The sequence below is a fragment of the Natator depressus genome, chromosome 11, assembly GCF_965152275.1.
Source record: "Natator depressus isolate rNatDep1 chromosome 11, rNatDep2.hap1, whole genome shotgun sequence".
NCBI classification, from domain to species: Eukaryota; Metazoa; Chordata; order Testudines; family Cheloniidae; genus Natator; species Natator depressus.
This window is the reverse complement of record NC_134244.1, coordinates 27,517,111-27,544,883: the sequence shown is the minus strand read 5'-3', so window position 1 is coordinate 27,544,883 and position 27,773 is coordinate 27,517,111. Positions and strand designations below refer to the sequence as shown.

Below are 27,773 nucleotides of genomic sequence, written 5' to 3'. Positions count from 1 at the left end.
AGAACAAAGCACTAATTAGTGTGATCATCACTTAAAAATTATTTTTACTGCAACTAAATGAATCTCATAGCAAGGACATTTTCTGAAAAAAATCAATACATAATGTGGACTGTAGCACCTTACGTCAATTTTCAGTTTCAATCTCCTGCAATTATGAAGATATGCAATGAACTGCCCAGAGAAACAGACACAAAATATGTTATTTATAAAGTGTGCTAGGTACTTTACTAAATAATTGAGAGACAGTCAAGAAAGCTGAAATGCTTTGACCAGGCTACAACTCTTCCATCAGCATTCACAGTGTGAAGTCAATGCAATTTATGCTCCTAAATTGCTTCAGTACTTTTGAAAAATCTCATCAGAAATTGCCTAAATATGGGAAAGGCTAACTTTCGGCTCCTTTTTTAAAATGTAAAAAAAACTTTTAAAAAGTTCATAACTTTGTTAATGTACTAAAGTCTAAACTTCTCACTGTTAACACTGAAGCAATTCTGTTTTGAAATGACAGATTTCACGCCACTAAGAAAAGTATATATTAAAAATACAATTTTAGCTCCTAATGCTGCAAACATTTAGACAAATGCTTAACTTTAACCATGAGTACTTTAACCACAAGTAGTCCCGCTGACTTTAATGGAGTTATTTGTGTAAGTAAAGTTACATACCTGTTTAAATGTTTGCAGGATCAGGGACTTAATATTTTCAGTGTTTTTGTTTTTGCCTACAGCAGCAGAGTTTTGTAAAATTCAGATAAGATACCCTATACCAGTAATGGAATTCTAAAAAAGATAGCATTTACAATTTTGTTCATTACAAATTTTAAAGTTGCAATAGCCCAAGTTTTAAAATTAGTTTTAAAGAGCTCTACTTGACTCATATCAATGATTTTTTTCATATCAAATTTAAGTAATTTAAAATCGCCTTGATTTAAATCACTCAACCCTGTTTAAGAAAAATGTAATCTAAGACATGATATAAAAAAAATAATGTGGAAAATGGACTGAGAGGTGACAAGACATACAGCAATAAGACCACATGGAGATGATTTTGGTATGCTCACATTTTGATGTTTTCAATTTTTAATATATGATATGTAATCCTTATGATGCATACCCTTATTATGGGGGTAGGCTGCATAATCCTTACTCATGAGGACTTCATTACAAAAGTGGCATAATTTAGTCCCTTTTGCATACATATTATATATGTATATATTGTACAAAATTAGATTGCATCTTGTAAGTGTCTAGAAATAGTGGGTTTTTATGAAGGATTTTACTGAATAGCCAAATACTTTCAGGAGCATACCCCCCAAAAAACCTCATGTTTCAGTCACCAATAATAAATATGAAACAAACATTATTACCTGATTCAATAGCTGCTTTCACAAAATCAATCATATGCTTCCATATAATATTTAGCATGGCATCTGCAAAACAAAAAGTGAAATTTCCATTCACAGAAGTCAGTGAAGAATACTGAGCAAAAGAAATAGCAATGCACATAGAAAACAGTTGTTCAGTTATGGACTTTGAAATGAATTTTAAATGTAATGCAACAACGCATAGATGAAAAGGTCACAAACACAAAACTGGATATGTTGATAAGAAAAATGCTATTTTAACATTTTCATTACTCCTCTATTAAAAATCCTCTTTTCCCTACTTTTTAATTTTATTTCCCTTCATCTCAAAATTACTACACAAAATAAAAAGGTTATTTCACCATGAAATTTTTACCTGGAACCTCTTTTCCAATTGCAATGAAGCCTTCCTGAACTGCATTTATGAGTGTGCTGGCATGCTTACAAAAAAAAGAAGGGCTACTGATCAATGGATATTGAAGAGGCTCTAGGAGAAAACAGAAAACAAATCTGACATACCACATGTGGATTATTATTATTATTATTATTATTTTTTTTTTTACAGTCAAGAGTTTTCAAGAGATAGCCTAAAAGAAAAATCAAGTAGAGCGTGTTCTTTAAGTTAGTTAAACAGAAATTAAAAGGTACATTGACTACAGTGAAGTCCATGCAAGCTGCATGGACACTTTTCAAAGACACCATAATAGAGGCTCAACTTATATGTATACCCCAAATTAAAAAACACACTAAAAGAACTAAAAAAGAGCCACTGTGGCTTAACAACCATGTAAAAGAAGCAGTGAGAGATAAAAAGGCATCTTTTAAAAAGTGGATGTCAAATCCTAGTGAAGTAAATAGAAAGGAGCATAAACACTGCCAAATTAAATGTAAAAATGTAATAAGAAAGCCAAAAAGGAGTTTGAAGAACAGCTAGCCAAAAACTCAAGAGGTAATAACAAAATGTTTTTTAAGTACATCAGAAGCAGGAAGCCTGCTAAATAACCAGTGGGGCCCCTGGACGATCAAGATACAAAAGGAGCACTTACAGACGATAAAGTCATCGCAGAGAAACTAAATGAATTCTTTGCTTCAGTCTTCACGGCTGAGGATGTTAGGGAGATTCCCAAACCTGAGCCGTCTTTTGTAGGTGACAAATCTGAGGAACTGTCACAGATTGAAGTGTCACTAGAGGAGGTTTTCGAATTGAGAAACTTAACAGTAACAAGTCACTGGGACCAGATGGCATTCACCCAAGAGTTCTGAAAGAACTCAAATGTGAAATTGTGGAACTATTAACTATGGTTTGTAACCTGTCCTTTAAATCAGCTTCTGTACCCAATGACTGGAAGATAGCTAATGTAACGCCAATATTTAAGACGGGCTCTAAAGGTGATCCTGGCAATTACAGACCAGTAAGTCTAACATCAGTACTGGGAAAATTAGTTGAAACAATAGTAAAGAATAAAATTGTCAGACACACAGAAGAACAAACTGTTGCACAAAAGTCAACATGGTTTCTGTAAAGGGAGATCATGTCTTACTAATCTATTAGAGTTCTTTGAAGGGGTCAAACAAACATGTGGACAAAGGGAATCCAGTGGACATAGTGTACTTAGATTTCCAGAAAGCCTTTGACAAGGTCCTTCACCAAAGACTCTTACATAAATTAAGTTGTCATGGGATAAGAGGGAAGACCCTTTCATGGACTGAGAACGGGTTAAAAGACAGGGAACAAAGGGTAGGAATAAATGGTCCATTTTCAGCATGGAGAGGGGTAACTAGTGATGTTCCCCAAGCGTCAGTCCTAAGACCAATCCTATTCAACTTATTCATAATCTATTCATAATCTTATTCATGATCTAGAGAAAGGGGTAAAAACAGTGAGGTGGCAAAGTTTGTAGATGATACTAAACTGCTCAAGATAGTTAAGACCAAAGCTGACTGTGAAGAACTTCAAAAAGATCTCACAAAAATAAGTGATTGGGCAACAAAATGGCAAATGAAATTTCACGTGGATAAATGTAAAGTAATGCACATTGGAAAAAATAACCCCAACTATACATACAATATGATGGGGGCAAATTTAGCTACAACTAAATCAGGAAAGAGATCTTGGAGTCATCATGGATAGTTCTCTGAAGACGTCCATGCAGTGTGCAGCAGCAGTCAAAAAAGCAAACGGGATGTTAGGAATCATTAAAAAAGGGATAGAGAATAAGACGGAGAATATCGTATTGCCCGTATATAAATCCATGGTACGCCCACATCGTGAATACTACGTACAGATGTGGTCCCCTCATCTCAAAAAAGATATACTGGCATTAGAAAAGGTTCAGAAAAGGGCAACTAAAATGATTAGGGGTTTGGAACGGGTCCCATATGAGGGGAGATTAAAGAGGCTAGGACTTTTCAGCTTGGAAAAGAGGAGACTAAGGGGCGAAATGATAGAGGTATATAAAATGAGTGGTGTGGAAAAAGTGAATAAGGAAAAGTTATTTACTTGTTCCCATAATACAAGAACCAGGGGCCACCAAATGAAATTAATGGGCAGCAGGTTTAAAACAAATAAAAGGAAGTTCTTCTTCACTCAGCACACTGTCAACCTGTGGAACTCCTTGCCTGAGGATGTTGTGAAGGATAGGACTATAACAGGGTTTTAAAGAGAACTGGATAAATTCATGGAGATAAAGTCCATTAATGGCTATTAGCCATTAATGGACAAGGAATGGTGTCCCTAGCCTCTGTTTGTCAGAGGGTGGAGATGGATGGCAGGAGAGAGATCACTTGATCATTACCTGTTAGGTTCATTCCCCCTGGGACTGGCCACTGTCGGCAGACAGGATACTGGGCTCGATGGACCTTTGGTCTAACCCAGTATGGCCATTCTTATGTTCTGTTTTTATGTTGTTAAGTGTTCTATATTAACATATGATAAAAATAGCTCCTAATATTAAGCAAAAGATTAGGATCTGCAATTAATTATTTTGAGTATCTTATCTCTTATGTACATCTTTAGGTTTAGCAAAATATTATGGAAAATTCAAAGTAATCATTTCAAACTACCCTCGGTATCAAGAGTGCTTTGAAAAATGTAGTGCAAATACCTAGATTAAGTAAAAGTTTGTTTTGCTTAGAAAAAGCCAAAACTTCTGGCCCCATCAGGAAGTGAAGCAGCATTTCAATTCCCAAAAGCTGAATTGAGGGGATCACTATGATCCCTGATACACTAGAATTCAGGTTTATCCTTGGAGTGACTGGACTTCCAAATGGATAAGAACCTAAGGAAAAGAAAAACACAATTGTTGTGACTATATCGTAACTACATTCAAATGAACCATTTTAAAGTGAAAACACAGATCCAAAATAGTAAATATAAAAATTAAGTCTGACAATTTTACAAATGGGGAAAGAGAACAATTTCAGACTTAGCACTGTGGTAAATCCAGGAATACAACTCAAATCTCCAGATTCCCAGCTTTGTGTTTTAGCCACAAAGCAATCTCTTCCTGGCCAAAAATTCCCATTATAGTAAGTACCTACTAGCAATGCTTTATTTAAGAGACTATCAGAGTTTCCATTAGAATCCTTTATTTTAAAGGAGTTTATAGTATGTATAAGGCCCTACCAAATTCACAGTCCATTTTGCTCAATTTCACAGTCACATGATTTAAAAAATCATAAATTTCATTATTTCAGCTATTTAAATCTGAAATTTCAGATGATGTAATTGTAGGGGCCTGACCCAAAAAGGCACCGTGGGGGGGATCACAGTACTGCTACCCTTACTTCTGTGCTGCTGCTGACGGCAATGCTGCCTTCAGAACGGGGCAGCTGGAGAGAGGTGGCTGCTGGCCAGAAGTCCAGCTCTGAAGGCAGAGCCACCACCAGCAGCGCAGAAGGATGGCATGGTATGGTATTGCCACCCTTACTTCTAGGCTGCTGCCTGTAGAGCTATGCCCTCAGTCAGCAGCCACGACTCTCCAAAGCTGTGCGGCCGAAGGCAGAGCAGAAGTAAGGGTGGCAATACCACGACCCCCCCCTGCAACTCCCTTTTAGGTCAGGACCCCCAATTTGAGAAACGCTCGTCTCCCCAGTGAAATCTGTATAGTACAGAGCAAAAGCACAAAAGAGACCAGATTTCAGGGTCTGTGACGCATTCTTCATGGCCGTGAATTTGATAGGGTCTGTCAAGGTTCCTTCCCCACTCTGAACTCTAGGGTACAGATGTGGGGACCTGCATGAAAACCTCCTAAGCTTACTTTTACCAGCTTAGGTTAAAACTTCCCCAAGGTACAAACTATTTTACCCTTTGCCCTTGGACTTCTACTGCCACCAAACGTTTATCCGGGTTTATTTTATTAGGAAAGCGTTGTTTGGAAACATCTTTCCTCCCAATCCTTGCACTCCACTTCCTGGGGAAGGTTTGGTAAAAATCCTCACCAATTTGCATAGGTGACCACAGACCCAAACCCTTGGATCTTAAGAACAATGAAAAAAACATTCAGTTCTTGAAAAGAAGAATTTTAATAGAAGAAACAGTAAAAAAGAATCACCTCTGTAAAATCAGGATGGTAAATACCTTACAGGGTAATTAGATTCAAAACATAGAGAATCCCTCTAGGCAAAACCTTAAGTTACAAAAAGACACACAGACAGGAATATCCATTCTATTCAGCACAGCTTATTTTCTCAGCCATTTAAAGAAATCATAATCTAATGCATATCTAGCTAGATTACTTACTAAATTCTAAGACTCCATTCCTGTTCTGTCCCCGGCAAAAGCATCACACAGACAGACAGACAGAGATTTGTCTTCTCCCTCCCCGCAGCTTTTGAAAGTATCTTGTCTCCTCAATGGTCATTTTGGTTAGGTGCCAGCGAGGTTATCCTAGCTTCTTAACCCTTTACGGGTGAAAGGATTTTTCCTCCGGCCAGGAGGGATTTTAAAGGTGTTTACCCTCCCCTTTATATTTATGACAGGGTCCTAACTATGTAACTTTAGAAGTGTGCTTCAGGACTGCTTACCTTGAGGTTTTAGATCAAGATTAATTTTTTTAACAATTTTTCAAAAAGTTATTTTAGCCAATTAAAAAACAAAAATCTGCCTTTTTGACAGATTTGTCACTGTTAACATGTATTTTTGTCGGTCTTGTTTTCCAGGTCTGAAGAGAACCTATTCTCTTCCTATGCCTCATACTTAGCTTTCCCTTCCCTTCCATATGACCCCTCCCTAATGACCAGCACAAAGTCTGCTCGTAAAAATCAGATACACCATTTATCATTTTTTAAGGGTGAAGTCTGCCTATAGTGGATAGGAAAATATTTTTCCCATTTTATAAGATTTAAGATTGTCAATAGTCAGACCTCAATGTTTCCAAATTAGACTTGCCTTACCACTAATAGGCAGACTCCAGTCTAATATTAATAGTTGTGATATACCAACCAAATGCATAGTGGGGAAAGGAGAGGTTTCCCATGTAAAGAAGCTGGTGATTGGGGTGGAGGAGAGATACGGGAGGGGAAAAGGTTTTGCTCTTAGGGGATCTGGAAAAGAGGGGGAAAAAAATAGACAGACTGGTGCTTTGATGCTGGAATTTGAAGCATTCATCACCTAATATTTAAGCATGCAAGTTTAATTCTGCAGATCACTTAACTATCTTAGAACAATTTTTAGAAGGTCACATGTTTTTTCCTTCACTCTGTTTCAACTAAAACTATTTTACATAACCTTAAAATTTAAGTCTACTTGTTTTCAAAAAAGCCTCAACTGAGATAGAGATTTATACAACAGTTAGAGCTACTAAAAATAATTACACGTTAAGGTTAAATGAATGGCTTAACTAGACTTAAACATGAAAGTAATTTAGAACTGAGAATTGTTTATTCCATCACTGGCAAACATCGATCCAAACTGCATCATGATATACGCACAATAGATCTCATGAGGTCCCTGATGAATTTGCTTATGGCTGACAAGAATACCACACAGTATGCAAATGAACAAATGTAACTTAATTATATATAAATATAAAATATAAATTAATATAAAATGATGTTTACAGACACAGGACAAAGAATACCTGCAATACCTAGGTACAATGCAGTGCACCAAGGAATTCTTTCCCGCATTCTCGGATCTGAATAGTTTTGTAGGCTTAAAACAGATACAAAGTTTTCTTCATTTAACTAGCTACTAAATTATTCTAGATCAGTAGACTGATATGAATGTGCAGTATCAATATATCGCTTGCTATTGCTTCTCACTAGTGAGATACTACTAACACTTAAGTTTATTTTAAACTTAGTTCCAGCATTTGAATTATATTCAGAAGCAGGGCTTATTTTGTACCTGATTTCTGTGCAGATGTTGCTGTGGCTAAACTCTGATTGACTGCTGCACGAGAGGGAGTTCCTTGAGGTACAACAGAAGAATCTAGACTTAAAGTGCTTTGGATTAATGGAACACAAACCTGCAAAGACACCAAACCTCAGTGATTGTGCGTATGACACACATGAAGAGGAATTAAAGAGTACATTTAGTCTCAAATCCGCATCATACCTTGTCTGAGGAGAAAGTAGAATCATAAAAAGACTAAACTACTCTGTAAGCCATAGATGCCGACTCCGTAGGTACTCCAGGGCTGGAGCACCCACGGGGAAAAATTAGTGGGTTCTCTGCACCCACCGGCAACCAAGCTCCCCTCCCTGCCCCCCGCCCCTTTCCGCTCTGCCTCCTCCAAAGTGCGCCGCGTCCCCACTCCTCCGCCTACCTCCCAGTGCTTGCCGCCGCCAAACAGCTGTAGTAAGCTCTGAGAGGGAGGGGGGAGGAGCGGGAATGTGGCGCACTCAGGGGAGGAGGCAGGAAAGAGGCAGGGCCAGGATGGGGATTTGGGGAAGGGGTTGGAATGGGGGTAGGAGGGGGCGTGGCAGGGGTGGAGTCGGGGGGGGGAGGCAGAGGTGGGTCAAGCACCCACCGGCACCAGAAGAAGTTGACATCTACGCTGTAAGCTACTCGTTTTAAAAGTTATTTCTGATATATAGCAGCTTTATTTTAATGACTACCAAATCAGTAAAATTTTCCAATATCATCATTAAATGAAAGTTAAATAATTTCAAATGAGATGTTACTGAGAGAGTGCAGTTTGCATTTTTCCATATGGTTTTCTAATCTTTTCTATAGGTAGATCAAAAGCATAAGAAAAGAAATAAAGATTTTCAGTTAATCACATCCTGGAATATAATTTGATTGAATTATGAAACCCAGTGCTAACAGTTCGTTTTATGCGCTCAGTCCAATTATACTACTATTTAAGTACTTTTCCAATTATATTTATCAAAATCTCTAGGTTCATTACTAGAGTCAGTCAAAACATGTCAAAAAAGCATTAAAATTTATCTAACTGAAAAGCCTAATTCCAGAACAAGCCTCACCCCATCGCTACCACTAAATCAACCCTTCCCAAACAATTCGAGGAAAACATTTATGTCTTGCAGGTCCACCAAGTCCATATTCAACTTGATATAGAGAGTGAACCCCTCAAAAATAACACATCAGCCCAATCCCTTTCTGACTAGGGGGCTGTAAACTTGACTCCACTCTATCACAACTGCTGTGGTATCACTTGAGAGACTGTCATTTTCCATGTAGCTAAAGCCCAAACCATTTAGGGCTTTATAGGTGAAAACGAAGACATTAAAACACCAACTTCACTGTTCTTAAACATAGAATTATTTACCTACTGTTACAAACTATACCTGCATTACTATAATTGAAAGATTTTTTTAAAAATGGTCTTTGTTGTGCATGTGACACACACTAATCAGTTGTGTTTGTTTGTATGAGTCTATAGAAAAAATAGGCAGCTGTGACTATAAACCCATAAAAAACTAGCAGGAAGACTCAAGAGCAGATAGAATACATAAAACTGCTATTTACTTGAAATCTATTTGAATTTCAAAAACAGAGTGTCTTTTTAAACTTTGAAAAAGAGATGAGTAAGTTCATGGAGTATAGGTCCATTAATGGCAAGGTGGTCAGGGATGTAACCATGCTCAGGGCAATCCTTAACGTCTAACTACCAGAAGCTGGGAATGGAAGACGGGTGGATTGCTCCGTAACTGCCCTGAAGCTCTGGTACAGGCCACTGTCGGAGACAAGATACTGAGCAAGTCAGACCATCGCTGACGAAGTATGTCAGCTCTTATGTTCACATAGAAGTTAACTAAGAATAAATGCACATCACAAAGATCAGGGTAACTACTGCTCCTTGCTAAGAATACTACTTTATAAACAGGCTGCCAAGTACTAGATGTATTTTCTATTTGTCCATTGAATGCCTTTGTGTATTCTGAGCAAGGACAACAGAAGTGTTTGATCTACCTTTGCTATACCATTAAGTTTTTTTATATCCCCTCTTACATTTTCCAAGTTAAAAAATCCTGATCTTCTCAGGCTCTTTTCACATAGAAAATTTTCCAGATGGAGGCAGGATGATGAGAACTGAACACAGTGTTGTAGGAGAATGGATTTATATAGTGAAAATGTCAATATTTTCCATTTTATTCCTTATAGAAAGTGTATTTTGTCTGACTACTGCTGTGTATTGAGTAGAGGATTTAACTGAGCAGTCCACAGTGACATTCAGATAATTCCTCTTGATAGTTAATTTAGACCTCCATGTGTACCATTAGTACAAACTGTTTTTATATTGACCTACCAGCTTAAATTTTTGGAAGCATGTCAGGTTTGGTGTCTACAAGAGTAACAGTATCCTTTTAATAATTGTTTTATGGCTAAAGATTACAGAGAGTCCAGATAAACAGGTACAGAAAGGAGATAACCATAAAGCAAGTTTCAGTTTTATATGAACAAAACATAGGCTGTCAACTACTATGCTAAAACTATTTGCATTTGTTACCTGTTCAAAGTTGGCAGGCAGCTGAGGTCCAAGCCTCACCAGTAAATACCACCAGACCTCCAGTTTCGTCAGTGCCAAAGCCTCTGTTCTCACATGGATAGAGCTCAATGGCTGCATTAGCAATTTCAGCCTTTTTGCACTGCACAATATATCTTGAGGAACAAAAAACACATTTTTAAAAATGCTATAAAAGTCTAAATTATTTTGCAGCACAATAAAGGGCAATTTCTAAACTGTTAGGTACTTTTCTTTCAATTAACACATTCACTAATTCAGCAAGAATCAGTCTTCTCCATCAGGACATTTTCTAAGTACTCAGTCTTATCAACACAGTCGGCAGGAAAAACTTGTTTCCATTTTCCAACAGGAGCCTGCCAGAACAAGTACTTCTGAGACTGTTTAGCAGTTAACACTGAAACAGGAATTTTGTTAAAAAGTACTCAAAGAGGAATAAAAGGAAGGAAAAACAGCTTTTCCCTACAAATCTTGGAAGAAAAGAATCCAAGCCTAGAAAAGCTAGTTTTGATAAATGATCCAAATTAGCAGATGTTAAATCGCAGAAAAGAAATTAACTAATAAGGAATCCCCCTCTTATCTGAATCACGATTTGGCAAGACTTGGCTACAGCAATGACAAATCAAGGAAAGTGGAAAAGGAAAACTATGGTATCAAAAAAAAAGCCTGAAAAATTTAGCTAATAGGGATAATTTATGCAACGAAAGCTTAGGGGAGTTGTCTCCTGAAGGAATAGGAGAAAAACAAAATCTAATTTATGATGCCTGAGGAAGGTGCAAATCAGGGCTTAAGTTACAACTTTGCATATTTCTTCTGCTGGAAACAAAGCATTCAGCTCACTCTAAAAGATCAATATTGAGCTGGGTTGCCAATATTGGTATATGTTTTCTTGATGTATTATCAAAGTCATATGGATATACTGAATTGAAGCTATTTGACCTCTGTAATTTGGATGAAAGAGCACAGCCTGAAGATCTCTGGTACAGCTAATCTATGCTCTCAAAGTTCTTCACACATCCAGTTCACACTGTAGCTGCTCTTTTATTTTGGATACATGTAGAATGAGAAGAAGAAACCTGACTTGCTCAGCAGTGCATGTAAAAGTGTTCAAGGCTGCTGGACTTATCTCCCCCTAGAACACGTGCTCAACTTGTATTTGAGAAAATATCGAAAGGTCCAGTTGTGGGCAGCAGAATTTGAGAGAGATGATGCTGAAACTTTGGAAGTGAGGCTCTACTGTGATAATCAAATAGCATATCAATGCTCCACTTCCTGCACTAGCTCATTCTTGAAAGCAGTATCCAGTTCAAGATCTCTTTCCTATTATTTAAAGCCTTCTATAGAAATAGCCCTAGCAAACTGAGAATCTCTCTCTGTACTTGGGAAATCTGATCACAGCTACATTCTGCTGAAACAATTAAACTGTTGGAGCAATCTCTTGAGAAAGGGAGGCAATTTCAAAAAGGAGCTAGACCCATATTATAGAACTCGTTAACCAAATAAATTAGAATGACCGCTATCCTTACTCTAACTCTACAACTCAGTTCCTTATGGCTGTCTCCCAATCCCACCATCCTTTCACTATTTGGGATTAAACTCTAAAACCAAGAGATTCCGTGTAAGAATTTCTAAAACCAATATACTTTGGGTGCCAATAAAAAGAAATAGTGATTGTTATTTAACATCAACAGGATGTACTTGAGGGAAAGTAGGAAAATTTGAAGCCTGAATTTGTAGCCTTGTGTCTGTGTCTAAGTGCCACAGACAACATGAGAGTCAGTATGTGTTCCCCAATCTAAAGGACTGGCATCAGTCATCTGTGTTTCGAGTAGAAGAGACATTTGTTCTCTCGCCGTGCTAATCACTTGAGAAGCTAACTCTGATCTTGCTCACAAAACAATGTAGTGCCCAATAAAAATATCTTTAGTTACCTCAAATGAACATTTCTATAGATATTGTGCCAGTAAGGCTGAGAAGTAAGATGGGAGATCTTTAGCTTTCTTCTAGACTATACAGACACACTGATTATAGTGCAAGTGTATGTCTGTGTCCCTTGGATCCACTGGTAGATGAGGGATTTTATATTATAAGATACTCCTCCAGCAGTAATTGGCGATGGAGGAAGATGGGCAGTCACTCCTGTCTGGCTATGCCTCTGTTTGGATTCCATAATTTATTCCTCTTTAACCGGATCATCATCTCAGAATATTTTCAGATTGCATGGGAGAAAACCTTGTGAGCCCCGTCTTCATCAACAGTGGAAAAGATGTAATAATTGTCTATGGAATCTGTCATCATTTTCTCAAGCTTTTCTCCAAATAGGCATCTCATTTCAAGTTTTTCACAAAGCAGAATTGTATAACTGCTTGTCTACTTTCCAAGGGAAGAACCATATATACTATCCATCAGTGCTGTTGAATTTCATAGCTCAAGAGGCGAACATGGGAGAGTCTATGGAAGTGGTGCTATTGGATATGAACATAAAAAATGCCCTCTACAGCTCATATAATGTTAATAGTTACCCCATCAAAGTTATAGGGATTGAAAAGCCAGAGCCCAAGTTTTTCCTAAGGGTGCCTCTTTTAGGAAAAATCAGCTGGGATTTTGCCAAGGAGGCGCCTGCAACATCTGTCTTGAAAAACAATCATGCTACCCTCAAAATGCTGGATTTATTATCTGGAATAATAAATTATTATATTATATTAAAGATTTATAAACCCTTACATTGGAAAACTCTCCATTATTTTATCACCAGATTTGTCAGGCTACTGTCCTTCACCTTTCTGAAATATTATTTTTACTAGCTCAAATTTGGAAATAGATTCAAGTTGCAGTATTCGCTAGCACCTGTTTGCAACTGGTTTTTAGAGGAACTGTTTTAGAAATAGCCAGGTCCCTTCAACTCTAGCATCCAATAAAGGAGGAAAAGGGGAGAGAACCAGTATTCACTCCTTAGCTTGAATGTCATGTTTAGCATGTTGACACAGGACAAAAAGACTTGCCAGCGAAGGTAAAACAGCATCAGGGTTCAGGGCTGACCAGGCTCAGAAAGACAGAACCTGCCAAATACAGCATTAGCAACACTATAAGAAGAGTGCTGTGCCGAAAGCACCTCACTGTATTTGGAGTGGGCCTTCCTGGCTGCTTCAGCATCAATCCACCACCATTCAGCTAAGATGAGGACAGTGTAGAGCTCTCCATATGGTGTCTGTAAACAACAAAAAGGCAAGGGAGAGCTCCAAAATTTCAAAATATTAAAGTGAAAATACACTGCAATTTGTTAGAGATTACTGGCTAATAGGTAAAGGTTGTTAATTTGAAGAAGAGTGGTTAGTAGGGTAGTGCTGCATTGCTGATTGTTCTACAAACAGAGCTTTCTAAATGGAAATAGCAGGTGTTTCCCCAAGCTATCTTAACTCCAGTAGATGCATGGAGGAGGAAGATCTACTCTTGTTGGATGTGGAAAGGAAAAAGTCATTCAAACAACATTTGACATTGTAATAGGAAAATAAGACAACAAATAAACTCTACTTGTACATTTGAGCAACTGCATCAGGCTGACAGATCTTAAATCAGATATAGACATGTCTGAGGTCACAAACGTTCACAATAGCAGTGAAGTGTCTACATGGCTTGGCTATTAGTTACTTTTGACACAGCTTTAATTTCCCAGTTTAATTAGCCTTTATATTCTGGAGAAGTGGCAAAGCAAATCCAGACAGTTTTTTCTTGACTCCACATAAACCATACAAAAGAACAGAGAACATGCATTTAGTCATTTCACTAGTATGAGATAAATATTGTATGCTACAGAACCACAGAATGCTAGGGTTTTGACTTAGATTCCTTATTTGTCCTGGAAAATTAAGCCACGTTACCACCAATAATCCTATCTGTAATTTCTTTAGCAGAACTGAAGCATTGCTAAATGATCTATTTTAAATAGCCTTGGAAGGATTAGCTTTTTCCTGGTAAATGTCAATTTTATCATATACACGTAAATTGACCAAAAAAATACTTCCATTTATGATCATCAAAATTTACAGATAGGCAAAGTAAGAAAAATGCTGCTTGAGAACTTAGGAGTTTGATTTAAGGATATTTACTTTGTATATTTTGACAAAAGTGATGTTGACAATTTGCGTTTTAACTGTTATAAAGCTTTAACATTTTGAATCACAGCATCAACTATAATTAAATAATTGTTGCCAGACCCCCATAATCTCATGCAACTGGGAAAATTTAAATCAATAAAAATAAATGCTTAAAAATAATCAATATTAACCATACAGATTTAAAAAATTTAATTCTGCCAAATCTAATAATGAGGGTGGAGAATAAACACTTCAGTGAGAATTTAAATGAAATTTTACTAATTTAAGAAACTTTCATTTTTGTCTCCTCATTTTCCTTCAGAGTAAGTATGGTCCAATCTTACAAAGGATCTTTTATAAAGTAGTCAGGATGCACGCTGAATTTAAACAGGCTTGTTTAAGTCTCAGTACTGATTACAGAAGTAATTTCTCAAATCTCCAGATTCCTTAACCACCGTTCCCGGTAATAAATCCATGTAGCACAAAATGAAGAACTGTAGTGTAACCTTGTGCGTCCTCTCATTGCTATCTGTGCTTGGCCCAATTAAACTACTATAAAAAAAAAATGTTTAACTTTAGTAATTCTACCGTGCAGCAAGACTGAGCTGAGAAAGAACCAACAATCAGTAGAAATGTGCACTTTTAGAAAGATAATATTTAATCTGTACATAGTTGAGCACTACCAGATTAAGATGGGTAAGTGTTTTCCTTTCTCCTGGTTAGCTCAACATTAAACTTAAGTTGTTTAATATATTTTTATCTACCTGGATTCAAAGCAAAATTATCTATCAGACTCTTCCATGCAATGAAGGCTATTTTCTTTACCACTGGTGATCCACTACGGAATCCAAGTTCTTCCAGTTGCAACAATGAGTTGATAAAACTGCCACTACGATGGAGTGTCTAAAGGTAAAATAATACTGTTTTTATACAATGAAGCATTTACACTGTCAGTATCTATTGTCATGGACCTTAAATAATAAAGTTCTTACTCTTCTGCTTACCTTTCCAAGTAGCTTGACAAACAAAGGCCACAACTTCAACACATAGGTCTCATTTTTTGCAGAAAATAACTTTTGGAGTTCTGAAATTACTTTCTGAAGACAATAAAAGGTTGTTATATTTTCTTCTGCAGTGAAATACATAGAATGAGCTACAAGTTTTTATACTGAAGATTTTTAAGTTAATACAATTTCTAAAATACAGATGTACTATACTGACAAGAGTTAAAAGGAAGTGACCCCAGCATGGGATTTAACTGTGCTACTTCTAGAGGCGCAGCACAAAACTTGCAGGTCACAAGAGGTGTGGGAGGGAATATAGTAGCTTTAAGCCACCTTTGCATCTTCCCAATGCTGGGTTGCTCTGGGGCTGAAGTCATCCCTGGAGTGACTTAGACAGGCCCAAGGGTATATGAAAATTACAGCAGCCAACCAGGCCACAGTGCTGCAACATGGTATGCCATGGCCCCACACCAGCATGCTCCTCCTGTCCCAAGTGTCACCTCTTACAACATCAGGGTTTGTAAGGAAGTTCTTGAAGGAAACCACTGGGGGGGAATGGAAACATCACCACCCACCTGGAACAGAGGCTTTTGGGTTCCCTTTATGCCAAGCAAGCCCATTCACCTTTTTTTTAAAAACAACTAGTTCTCTATCTTGACTATGCAGTAGAATAGAAAAGCAGACCTCACACAGTCCTTTTCCATTTCTAATATATATCTTAATATAGAAATAGTGGGCAATTATTTAACTAGTCATTGACTAGGACCCCATCATGACTGGCCCTGAGCACACACAATAAAAAGCCCTTGCCCCTAAAGATTTCTGTAAGGCTTAGGCAGTCTTACAAAACTGTCACAAAAGTTTACAATCTGGCACAAAATTAATTCACTTTCACTTTAGTCTTAATGAGGATAGAAAAAAAAATGAAGATACTTTACTCACACTGGGCAAGTATAATTTTGCAAGGCTGGCTAAGGTGACTGGTAACATGATACAGAGCCATTCGTCTTCAAGATACTGGTTCAAATCCAGCATATGTTGATAACAGCCAAAATAGGTTGCCACCATTTGAGTACTATTAGGAAAAGTTAGCTGATGGTCTTAGTTCTTAATACTTTCATTGGTACTCTCAGCAGACAAATCAAAGAATGAATGGGTACGGAGACAGAGTCCCCTCCAAAACTGTGTGGAAGCATACTGAGACACTAAGAAAGCTTGCACTTCTCTTCACTGCCCAAGCTGAATATGCCTTTAGTTCTATCACTGCTAATGTGAATTTGGTTCACGGAAGGTAACAGATGCTTTGAAAAAATCATAGTATGAAATGGCCTTCCAGTCAAGGTTGCAGAGACAAGTACATAGGGTAATTCAGAAAGTTAAATGGTATTTTAAGAGCATAAAAAAAAAAACATTATTAGAAGTCTCACAGATTTCTAAAATCCTGAGGGAAAGAAGTTTTTAAAAGCATTTTCCACTTACAGTAGTCATAAGATGTTCAGTGATGACTGCCACCTCCTGCTGTTTCTGAAGTAACAATGGCATTCCCATCTCCAATGCAGCCGCACCTCGTAACTGCACCTTATGAGCTGAATGGACGACCATAGGAATGATCAGCTTTGCCCATCTCACAGCCTCTTCTCCCATTTGGGTTGGAGTCTGTTCCATTAGACTGAGTTCAACAAAGTACACATGTATTAACTACCATATAGAACCACTACACTTATTGCTGGGCTTAACAAAAATATCCTTAGCTAGCATTATTAAAATATGCATTTATAATTCAGATGTATTATGCACTAACAAAATGCTGTTCAAAACATTATCTAATAAATTTGAATTACACCTGGAAAATCTAACTCAGTGAAACTCTACATATCAGTATATCACTGAAGTACCAATTCAGATACTTCCCTCAAAAAGCCTCACCAAGGTGATAAAAAAGGAGAAATTTATTCTGAACAACTTCCTCTGCACTTGTTTTGTTCAAGTTAAGATTCCAGTTCTTAATGGTATAACCCAAAGCAGCAGATGATACTATAGGGAAGTAATTTTCCATTAAGTTAGAAGGGAAAGAAAGCTAGTCTGAAGGACCTCTGAACAGGTGTCCTTGTTAAAAGATTATCTTCAACTTGAAACCTAGTCAATTATTTTTAAGTTACATTTAATTTGAGGTCTATAAACCTGCAACCTCTGAGGATATCTGCCAATTTTATAATCATATTTTCCTATTGAGCACTATTGTCCAATAGAGAGCTATCATCTCTGTTGCTGTGTGAAAGGCACAACATACACCCAAGGGGAAAACTAAATTATTCAGAAGGAAATTAACAATGCCCACAGTATTGCCAAATACACAATATAAACACACAGAAAAAACCTAACTTTTCAGTTATAGTAATCTTAGGTGTTACTTGTAATAACAGTAGGTAATTATTCAAAAATCACTGAGTCAAATGTTTGTCTTTAACAAGTACATACTGAACCTTCTCAACTAAAGCCAGAATTGTTTTCCATACATCAGGAAAATGTAGCAAGTGGACAGTAGTAACTATTATTCTCTACTTTACAAGGTTTATTTTGGAAGGGCCAATTAACATAGGGACTTAAGTGAACTAGCCAGTTTGCTCTAGAGCAGTTTCTCTCAATGCCTGGACTATGGACTGACATCGGTCCCTAAGATCTCCCTGACACAGTTTAGAGACTGTTTCTCTCAATCTTTTTGATACCAGGGACCAGCTTGCTGCCTTCCTAAATTGTGACAGGGAGAGCTCAGAGACAGGTGCCAGTCCATGGACCGGTCATTCAAACACCACTCTAGAGAACTTAAATCAAACTGATTAGGTCTCAAGTAAAATAAAGACTACAATGAGACTGAATTTATGTGTGCACACACACTACCACATCGTTCAGTGCAACTGTGTAGTTTGTCTCTGCTAAATAAAGTAGAGATGGTAAGAGTATTTTACAATGAGCCTAACATGTCTGCTTCAAGCCAATGATCTTAATTCTTCACTCTCAGGAATACTAAATTCACTCAGTGTTGATGATAAAATCTACTATTTCTATTATTTCCAACAATGCCAATGGGAGGAACACACCCTTAGTAAGTTTTAATCCTAAAATGTAGCCTTTGTAATTAAAAACTAGTACAAAACAGTATCATAATAAATACTGTAATTAACTTAAAAAAAGTTTTTGGATGTAAACATTCCCACCCAATGCTAAAAACATCTCATTGAGTCTAGCTTCATTTTCCAGGGTGACTAAAAGGTGTAGGGAAAAAACAAAGAATCAATTGTGTAAAGTAGAATAGACTTAAAAAAAAAAAAGTTTAGTAACTTAAGTTGTTAAAAATGGTAGCAATTAATATTTTTTTTAATCTGACTGACTGTGTCCCTTTCCACATCAAAAGCAGTGATGACGTTATAGGTCTGGAAAGACATTTTGCAAATTAAATGGTCTAGCAGGCTTCAGAAAAAGCATAAGTAGTTATGACAGTTCATAAAAAACCTTGACTTTATCATACTGATTTTTTTAAAAATATATACAGGCAACGTTGAGAACATTACTCAGCATGTTTAACAATTTTAAAGTAGGTCAAATATTGTCCTTAAACTATCTTAAACAGATTCTTTTTTCAAATGGGCTTTTCCAAAGACTCAATAAGTATTTTAAACGTTTAGCATTACAGTTCACATACCGTATGACAACATTTAGTGCTTCATATTCAACAGCCATGGAATATACATCTCCTTTAGTAAGTATGGTTTCTAGTGTAGAAATTATATTGGGTACCTGAAGAACAAAGGGATGAAGTTAACTAAACTGTCTATTAAAATTAGAGAGAGGCAAAAAAAAAAAAAAGTTAAGAAGCTCACCTCCTTCCCAACAATTTCAGAAGGAAAGGTCTGCTTAGAGATTACCCAAAGGGCTCGAGTGCGTGTATTCTTGTCTGAAGTTTTTACAGCAACACTGTTCACTGTTGAAAGTAACTCTTGTACTTCAGTTGCTAAAAAGCAGAAAAGAACATATGGCATTCAAATTATGTTTTCACAAATTCTATTCACTTTCTTAGCAAGTTTTTAGGTCACACAAGAAACTTTTGCTTGGGCGTATCAAACGTTAATACAGGACCAGCTACGCAATTCCAAAGCCCACAAAAATGTAACTAACATTTTAACTATATTAAATATAAATAAACTTTCCAAGAAAGAGTGACTAAAATAGACTACCAATAGGCAAAAATGTGTAGAATAGTACATACGTATGTTGCCATCTACACTAGCACTATAGAAAACTGAAACACTATAAACTTGAAAGTCAAATTTCCATCTGAAAAAATGTACCTATTACAAGAAACACAAAAGACTAAACAAATATTTCTCTAATTCTCCCGTTTGCGTTTTTTTAAAACGCTGTGCAACTGGTAGCACTTTAGCCATAGTCAATTTCACCGTTTTGTTGATGGTGTATGCCCATCCCAGGTTCTACATGGTTTTAACCGTTAACAGAAGCAAAGCTGAAAGTGAAGAGGCTGTTTGTACAGCACTCTGGAAGAAAAATAATGTTCAGCATTATTAACATGATGATTGGACATAGAATAAAGTTTGAGAGAGTTTGGGAGCAATGAATTAATTACATTATGCCTACACTACAGGGCAAGCTGTTCCCCATCACCTGGAACCAACTCAGCAATTAATTCAAACATTTTACCTACAAATCTCTGCCTTGTTACCTGAAAATTCCTAATTTTAATCTAGAATTAAAGAAACAGATGAAGGCACATTTCAAAAGCGAGGTAACAGAAGGAGTTCTAGTAATATTTGTTTTTACCAGATAATTCATAGGTAATCTTTGAGTTAAAGACACAAAATCCTAAAGCTTGTAGTGCTGCACTGCTCAGCTCTGAGTTTTGACTAGAAATGTGTGCCTGCAAAAAAAAAAAAAAAAAAAAAAGACATTAAAACTCCAAGTCGTCTCACTAATTACAAAGTATGATTATGTGTTGTATAGCTTCTCAGCTGAGTTATGATTAAGTCAATGAAATGGAACAGAGAACAATAAAAAAATCCCATGCTTAATGAACTCTTATACCTAAATGCAAATTGAAAACTATGCCTAGCTTCTACAGCACAAAGTCACACCTAAAACTACAAAACCTAGTTGTTTTCAAGACACTTCAATAACAAGTGTCCAGATTTACAGGTGACAGAATTAAGTTCCAAAACATATAAGAATCTGCCCTGAAATGATTTTTACATAAATGGGGAACAATCATCCATTTTTTTATTATTGTATTTTGAATAAAATAAGCATTACATGCTTAAAATAGAGATGAACTGGTTACCAAGAAAGGAAGTCCGAATAAAAGGACCTGCAAATAACTTTATATTATGTCAGCAATATCTTGATGATCTCCACTACTCAGGCTATGGGGGTATTCACTACATGGAAAGATAGTGATCTTAAAAATCTGAAATCATTCCATCCATTATGCACTACACAGACACCTCAGATTACATTATTCTTAGTTTTTATGATTACTAGTGCCAGCCTATTGTGGGATGCATCAGAGAAGTGGCATGGATAGTAGGAGACTTGTTCCTTCTAATTTTTGACAGGCCGTGTGTGCAAAAAATTTCTTCTGTGCAAATTACTGTGCTTCTGTGCAAATTGTGCACGTGGTGTTTCACGGTGTGCGCGGGGTTTAGGATCTGCGTACGCGCACACACGCGCACAGCTTAGAGGGAACAACGGTAGGGGTTGCTTTTTAGTTTTAAAAATATTTTTAAGTATTGGTTATAACAATCATAATAGACAGTGAGCCCTTGCTGCGAAAACTCAACTCGACCTGACTGCACCGCAAAACATCCATGCCTCCCAACCAGTCCTTTGCATCCAAGAAATGTTTGTTGCAAGCCATTTTGTAGTCAAGAAGTAAACCTGGAGAAACTGTATCTTCTTTTAGTACAGAAAGATTAATCTCCATGATGTGAAGGAAAAGCCAGGAGAGTACAATTTACTGGATACCTTAATTCACGAGGTCAAAATTAGGCTACTTCCAAACCCAGCTTGACTGCAAATTAAATGAGCTCAGTATTAATTCAGCCTCACACTGAACCCATATCGTGACTTAAGCTTTCGTACATTTACTTACTTAGTCTCGTACAGCAAAATTAACTTTAGGGAACACAACACACACCTTAAATACTTTACAAAGTCGAGAAAAGTGTTTTCCAACATCTGCAGTGAATTCTTTTCCTTCCTCCCCAGTCAGGCGACTCCAAGAAGCAGAGAGAAAAAAATAAGTCATATTTACAAATATAAAATATTTTATTCCTATGATAAGGTTTATATTAAAATACTGTCAAATTATTTACTTTTTAACTAAAGGTTACAGTTTCATGAACATCTTTTAAAAAAAATAGTTGAAAATAGCACTCAAGTGTTGGGAGAGGAAAGAAAAATCACACCTTTAAGCATTACAGGTCTGTACTTAAGCCTGTAACCATGCAGAATGACTAATATAGCCGATCACCGTATTGTGAAGACAGGATATTAGTGTATTTTATATTTTGCTACTCTTGCTGCTAAACAACTAGAGATTATTCATATACCAAATTGAAATTGCTATTGAAAATCAAATAAACTTTACAAAATCATACATCAAAAGGAGTTAAAGAAAAATTAGGTTGTTTTTTTTTTTTAAATTAACATCAAGCTTTGAGTTTGGGCTCCAAGAATTAGAAAGAATATGCATACACAATAGCTAGTGATCCCCACCAAATATCTGAATGGAAGATTGAACCCTAAATGTAAAGGTACCACATCATAACTGAGCCAGTAAATTTTAACAGTTACAATTTGAGGCATGTGTGAACAGTTTCTTAAAAGAGAAACAGATTTTTTCTTGTGGGATCACCAAAGGCAACTCTGAGGAAGCTTTTCTTGCCAAAGTTAAGCTAGCAGCATTCCATTTTCTCTCTCTCTATTATGGCCCCACTCCTGTAAACACTTAAGCATGGAAGCAGTCTCATTAAAGTCAATTGCCTAAAGACACCTATGTACAGCTGTCTGCAGGATTAAGGCCTATCTGATTTTCCCCAAGAGTAACTTCAGGGACGGGATGTTATCTTTGTACTCATTTGTACAGTACCTACATAATGGGTCCCCAATTCTCAAATGGGCTCTCCAGGTGCTACAGTAACTTAGTTAAACAGGCTGACGTCAAACACTTTGATAAAATATGATATTACAGAAATCATGAAGGATCCAACAATACAAAACCTGAGCTTTTCTAACCAGAAAAGCACATTGATCTCAAGAGGCAGGACACTTGTCCATTCATTTCTGGTGAAATTTGGAGCTAGGTAAAAAGCCCATCTGCAAATAAGATTTTGATTTGCATTTTGATTTCTCAAGCATTTGCTCACAAATGGCCAAATATTTCTAAACTTTGCAGGTATTCCCCACCCCCGACCTCCAGCTAAAAATCTGCTTGAATTTGTCCGTGCATGAGTGTGCCATTGGTATCTGCCGACAGTCGTATCGCTGAGGATCTATCCAATATGCCCCCTTGCCTTCAACAGGGTGCACGCAGAGATTCCCCACACTCCATGCCCTTCGCTCAGCGTGTGGCTGCACACACACGCTTCCAGTCATGCCTCCTGACCCGCCCGCTGTCTGTAACCAGGTAACACCGCCAAGCTCACAACCTGCCCCCCCCCGCTAACCTTCACCTGGAGCACCCCACTACCCACACACACAGCCGCTCTCACACCTGTTGCACACGCGCGGCTCCCGCATCCTCTCCCAGGCGGGCGCACGTGAGTGAGCCCAGGGCAGAGCCCTCCCCTCCTGCCCATCGCTTCGCGGCCCTGACAGAAAGCCGTGCCAGAGCTACACCCCCTCCCGCCATCGCCCCAGCCCGCGGGTGTCGGAGCTGGGGGCGGGGCGGCCGCACTCACTTAACGATGGTGAGGTGCGCGTCCGTGAGCTCCCCCGGCGGGGCGGCCGGGTCCTCCAGGGTCTCCAGCAGGGGCAGCAAGCTGGGGCCGGCGGCGGCGGCGCTCATGGTGCTCCGGGGGCAGAGAGACGTAGGCTGGTGAGCAGAGAATCCCCGCGCCCGCTCCCCTCCCCTCCCGCACCGGCCGCTTCGCTTTCTCCCGGGCTAAGATGGCGGCGCGCGGGACTCGCCACCAGACAGACCGGGACTGGACTTGCCCAGCCAATCAGCGCCGCAAAAGGCGGTGCCTGAGACCGAACGCCGAGATAGCGAGCGGCGCCGTCCCTCCCACCGCGCGCTTTTCCCCGCGCAGCCATGCCTGCGGTGGAGCGCCGAGTCGTCGATCAGGACCCCTCCTTCTCCCCTGTGACGGATTGGGCCCTTCTTGGCTGTCTGCAGCTTTTGCAGCGCCCGCCAGTTGGGGGCAGGGTAGATCATGTCTGAGCTGCTGCCTGCAATCCACTCCTGAACAGCTGCTAGGGGGCTCTTGTAACTGCACCCAAGCCAGAGGAAATGGGCACTTGAGCCATCTGAAGCAAAGGGATTTAGGGTTACCATATTTCAGGTTCCCAAAAAGAGGACACTGCAGGAGGTGGGGGAGGTGCAGTTGGGGGGGCTACAGTTGGGGACGAGGGAGGGGGTTACTCACTGGTGGTGGGGAGCAGTGTCACTCCCTGCCACGGTGGCAGGGTTGGTGGCACAAGCCCAGGTCGCACCAATCAGCACCTCCCTGCAGGACCCTCTCTGCAGGGCTGGGAGCCGGAGCCTGGGTGGGTGCGATCCTGCAGCTGTGGCTTGCCAGGGACTGGACCACTCAGCTGCTGATGCAAGGGAGGGGCCAAACAGGAAGCAGACCAATCACAGCTCTTTCTGAGCTGTGGCATCTGCTCTGAAAAAATCCTTGACGTTGCCTGTTATTTGAAAAATCTACCTAGTCAGAGAATGAAGACTCAAAAAAGAGGAAATGTCTGGAAAACCCAGATGTATGGTGACCCTAGATAGGGTTATGGGCCAGGAAAATAATGAATCAAACAGCATGAGCGGGAGCTATGCCACATTGACCATGTGCACCATCTTACGGGGAAACCAGTTTTAGGACCTTCTGTTGCTGGCTTGGTGTGACAATTGCCAGATTTACTCTGGAGGCAAAGGAGAAAATCTGTGCAAAGTCTGAAGAAAATTCATCCAACTGTTTCTGAGTTTCTGGTTGTTTGGTTAACCAACAAACGGGCTTTAGATCCTGTGTACTATGCCACTGTTGTGCTTCCTGGGGTACCCACAGTTGCGAGGCACCTCACTACCACCTCCCCTTAGTGTGAGGAAGACTTGTCTGTGCCTGCCAGCTCTCTGACTATCAGCCACGAGCAACACAAGAATTCCTCTCTAGGTCTTGCATGCCCTGCCCTGTCTCTCTACGTTGGTGATTGGCACACTCCAACCCCTGAGCCCGCCGAGCATCTCCTCAGAGCGTCCAGTCCAGCTCCTGGTCCACTGGACACTTGCAGTATTCACAGATTCACTGCTTCCAAAGAAGCAGTACTCTTCACCTTACCAATTACTCCTCAGATCATTGCTTAACACATACAACTTAGATATGTTTATAGTGAAAACAAGTAAAAGTTTATTGAACAACAAAGTATAGAGATTACAGTCATATCAAGTAGGAGTATTAGCAATAAACAATTATGTATAAAATAAAATCATAACACACATTCTGGAAGCTAGAGTTACTTAAGTAGATATTTTAATGTCTTATAGCGATTTACAGCCAGGCTTGGCTGTGATCTTCCATTTATGAGACAAGTCACACTGTTAGCTTGCCTCCTTGGTGAAAGGCCCAGGGTGTTCCTCTGCACTCCCAGATATATCCCAACAATCCATTGTCTTTACTCGTACATAGGATGCTCTTCTGCTGGTTATTTCTTCCTGTAAATTTCCTTTCTTGAAGATTTCACAATTTCTTGACTAGCATTTGGCTAAGCATGGAAAAAGGCACACATCATGAGACATATAATACAGAATGACCAGACAGGGATATAAGCATCTGTCACCCCCTATAGCGGAGGCCTCACCTGACATGAGTAATTAACATATAGAGGGAGGTCTGATTTCTTGGAGGACAGTGTTAGGGAGGTAAACAGATCATTAGGCTGAAAACAGAATATTTGTGCTAAATAAGATACATAAATAGGTCATCAGGCTAAAATGACAGAATGTCTGAGCTTGCTAAGATAAGAGTGAGAACACCCAAGGAACCATTTACTAACAATGGACAAGATAAGTTAGGAATGTAGAGATGAGGTAAAGGGTAGGCTGAGCATGGACAATGCATGGACAGAGTATGCTGCACAGAGATTGGCTTGGTTCCTATGCAGGAAACAATCCCAAAATGTGATGCAAAAAGAATAGTAAATGCAATGTATTGTGTAAATGTATATAAAGGAGGAGGTTTTCTGTGTAACTTTAGATGTGTGGTATGCCCTATACGCACCCCCTACGCGTGAGTCTGATCAGCTCAGCATAGATTTTCTGAATGCCAAATAAAGGAATCAGAGTGACAAAATCTGGAGTCAAACCGATGACTAGAGAACTGGATGAAGTGTTCTCCCAGAACTGGACAAGGTGTTCTGGATAAGTCAAGTGGAAAGGTCTCAGAGGAAATCCCAAAACTCCTTCCTGAAAAGAACCTGTTTGAGACATGTCACCTCCCGTTACCTATCTTAGGGACATAATTTTCAATATAGATGCATAATTCCTTCAATATTACCCACACTTACTTTTCACAATGATTATGATTACCAGTGGGCTTCTGGCTCTCATTAGAGACCTCATATGGCACCCTTTAGTGAATTATTATGTATATATCTGACTCAGGGGATCCCAGTAAAACTCTATGCCCCTCCTGCGCTCTCTGCCAGTTGGTACCAAGAGATCACTGAGTCACACTAGTCATTAAAAGGAAATAAGAAGGTTACTTACCTTACAGTAACTGCAGTGGTTCGAGATGCCCATGAGTTGCAAGTGGCTCTTTAATGTGTCTCCTGTGGCTCTTTGCAGCACATGATATTAAAACACTCGTGATTTAATTATTAATGAATCAGGGTGCTTTTAGTATATTATTAATATTAACCAATTAAATTATGAACTTGCACTAAGTTATTAACTTATTTGCTGTGAGAATAATATATATATAAACTGAATATTTTCCTGTCATACTGTTTAAATATGAATAATACTATATAAATGAATCAAAGAATTCACACTACTGGAGCTCTTTTGGGTAATGTTGATCACTGAACCACTGAGGTCTGGTTTAGATGCTTCTTAGGAATCCCAGATTCTGCAAAAGGAAAAGCAGTACTTGTGGTACCTTAGAGACTAACAAATTTATTTGAGCATAAGCTTTCGTGAGCTACAGCTCACTTCATCGGATGTAGCTCACGAACATTTATGCTCAAATAAATTGGTTAGTCTCTAAAGTGCCACTAGTACTCCTTTTCTTTTTGCGGATACAGACTAACACGGCTGCTACTCTGAAACCAGTCTCTGCAATGCTTCTAAACTCTTCGGAAACAGATTTTGAACTTACAAATTCAGTTGGGGCCCCAGTCTCTGCAATGTTTGTAAGTGCCACAGAGATGAGCACAGGTCTTAGTAGCACAGTAACTCTTACATCTCCACTGAAGCACCTGTAGAGCTAAATAGAAGCCTTCAATGTACTATGATAGAATTCTCAAGAGTAACAAATTCTTGAAAGTACTTTTTAGAATGATATCACTGAAGTGACTGCACAGCTGTTTGTTGGGGATTGTTTTGTTAGCCTGGGATACTGTCAGCAGATATTTTGATTCTGGCCCACATCAGTTTAAGACTTCAGACTTGTCAGTTAAAAAAATAATATTTTATGCTAAATAAAATGTTAACAGACCCACTTAACACTCTTAGTTTGTGATCAGCAAACTACTACTGCTGAGTTTAGAAAAATAAAGAACATGTAATTACAGGAACATGTCTGTGGCCTCATTCAGTCCACCAGAGGGCAGGATTTAGACATAGTATTTATTTAAATTTGATTCAATTCTTAACAAGTGCATCTTGATTCAATTAAGTATAGTTATATGAAACTTATTTTCCGCCAGTACTAATGTGATGCCATAGTAAGGTAATTTGGAATGAGAGGCTGAAATAGTTGTATTATTGCTCAACAGAGTTATGAAATGTTTTTTTATGTAAATTATAATTTTATATGTAGTGTTCTGTTCTCTTTAGGAGATTTCAGATGTCGTATTTTCTGGGTTACTTCATTTCTGATTCATTCCCACTGCTACTGATTTGTATCAGAAATGTTCAAAGCATCAGGAACTCTTCTGATAA

General features: G+C 38.5%; 1 protein-coding gene across 1 annotated transcript in view; it reads right to left on the bottom strand.

Moving 5' to 3' along the window:
- The window catches only part of RIF1 (replication timing regulatory factor 1), a 57,934-nt gene extending 34,419 nt beyond the window's left edge, over positions 1-23,515 (bottom strand). Inside the window, exons 1-13 of the mRNA XM_074967329.1 lie at positions 23,362-23,515; positions 21,597-21,675; positions 20,228-20,324; positions 19,273-19,403; positions 19,095-19,189; positions 16,874-17,063; positions 15,395-15,487; positions 15,155-15,293; positions 10,282-10,433; positions 7,713-7,833; positions 4,468-4,641; positions 1,740-1,850; positions 1,367-1,429 (exon numbers count right to left, since the gene is read on the bottom strand). Coding sequence (XP_074823430.1) covers positions 1,367-1,429; positions 1,740-1,850; positions 4,468-4,641; positions 7,713-7,833; positions 10,282-10,433; positions 15,155-15,293; positions 15,395-15,487; positions 16,874-17,063; positions 19,095-19,189; positions 19,273-19,403; positions 20,228-20,324; positions 21,597-21,675; positions 23,362-23,468 — 1,552 coding nt within the window. The 5' untranslated portion in view covers positions 23,469-23,515. The remainder of the gene's footprint in view (positions 1-1,366; positions 1,430-1,739; positions 1,851-4,467; positions 4,642-7,712; positions 7,834-10,281; positions 10,434-15,154; positions 15,294-15,394; positions 15,488-16,873; positions 17,064-19,094; positions 19,190-19,272; positions 19,404-20,227; positions 20,325-21,596; positions 21,676-23,361) is intronic.
- Positions 23,516-27,773: the final 4,258 nt, after the last annotated feature.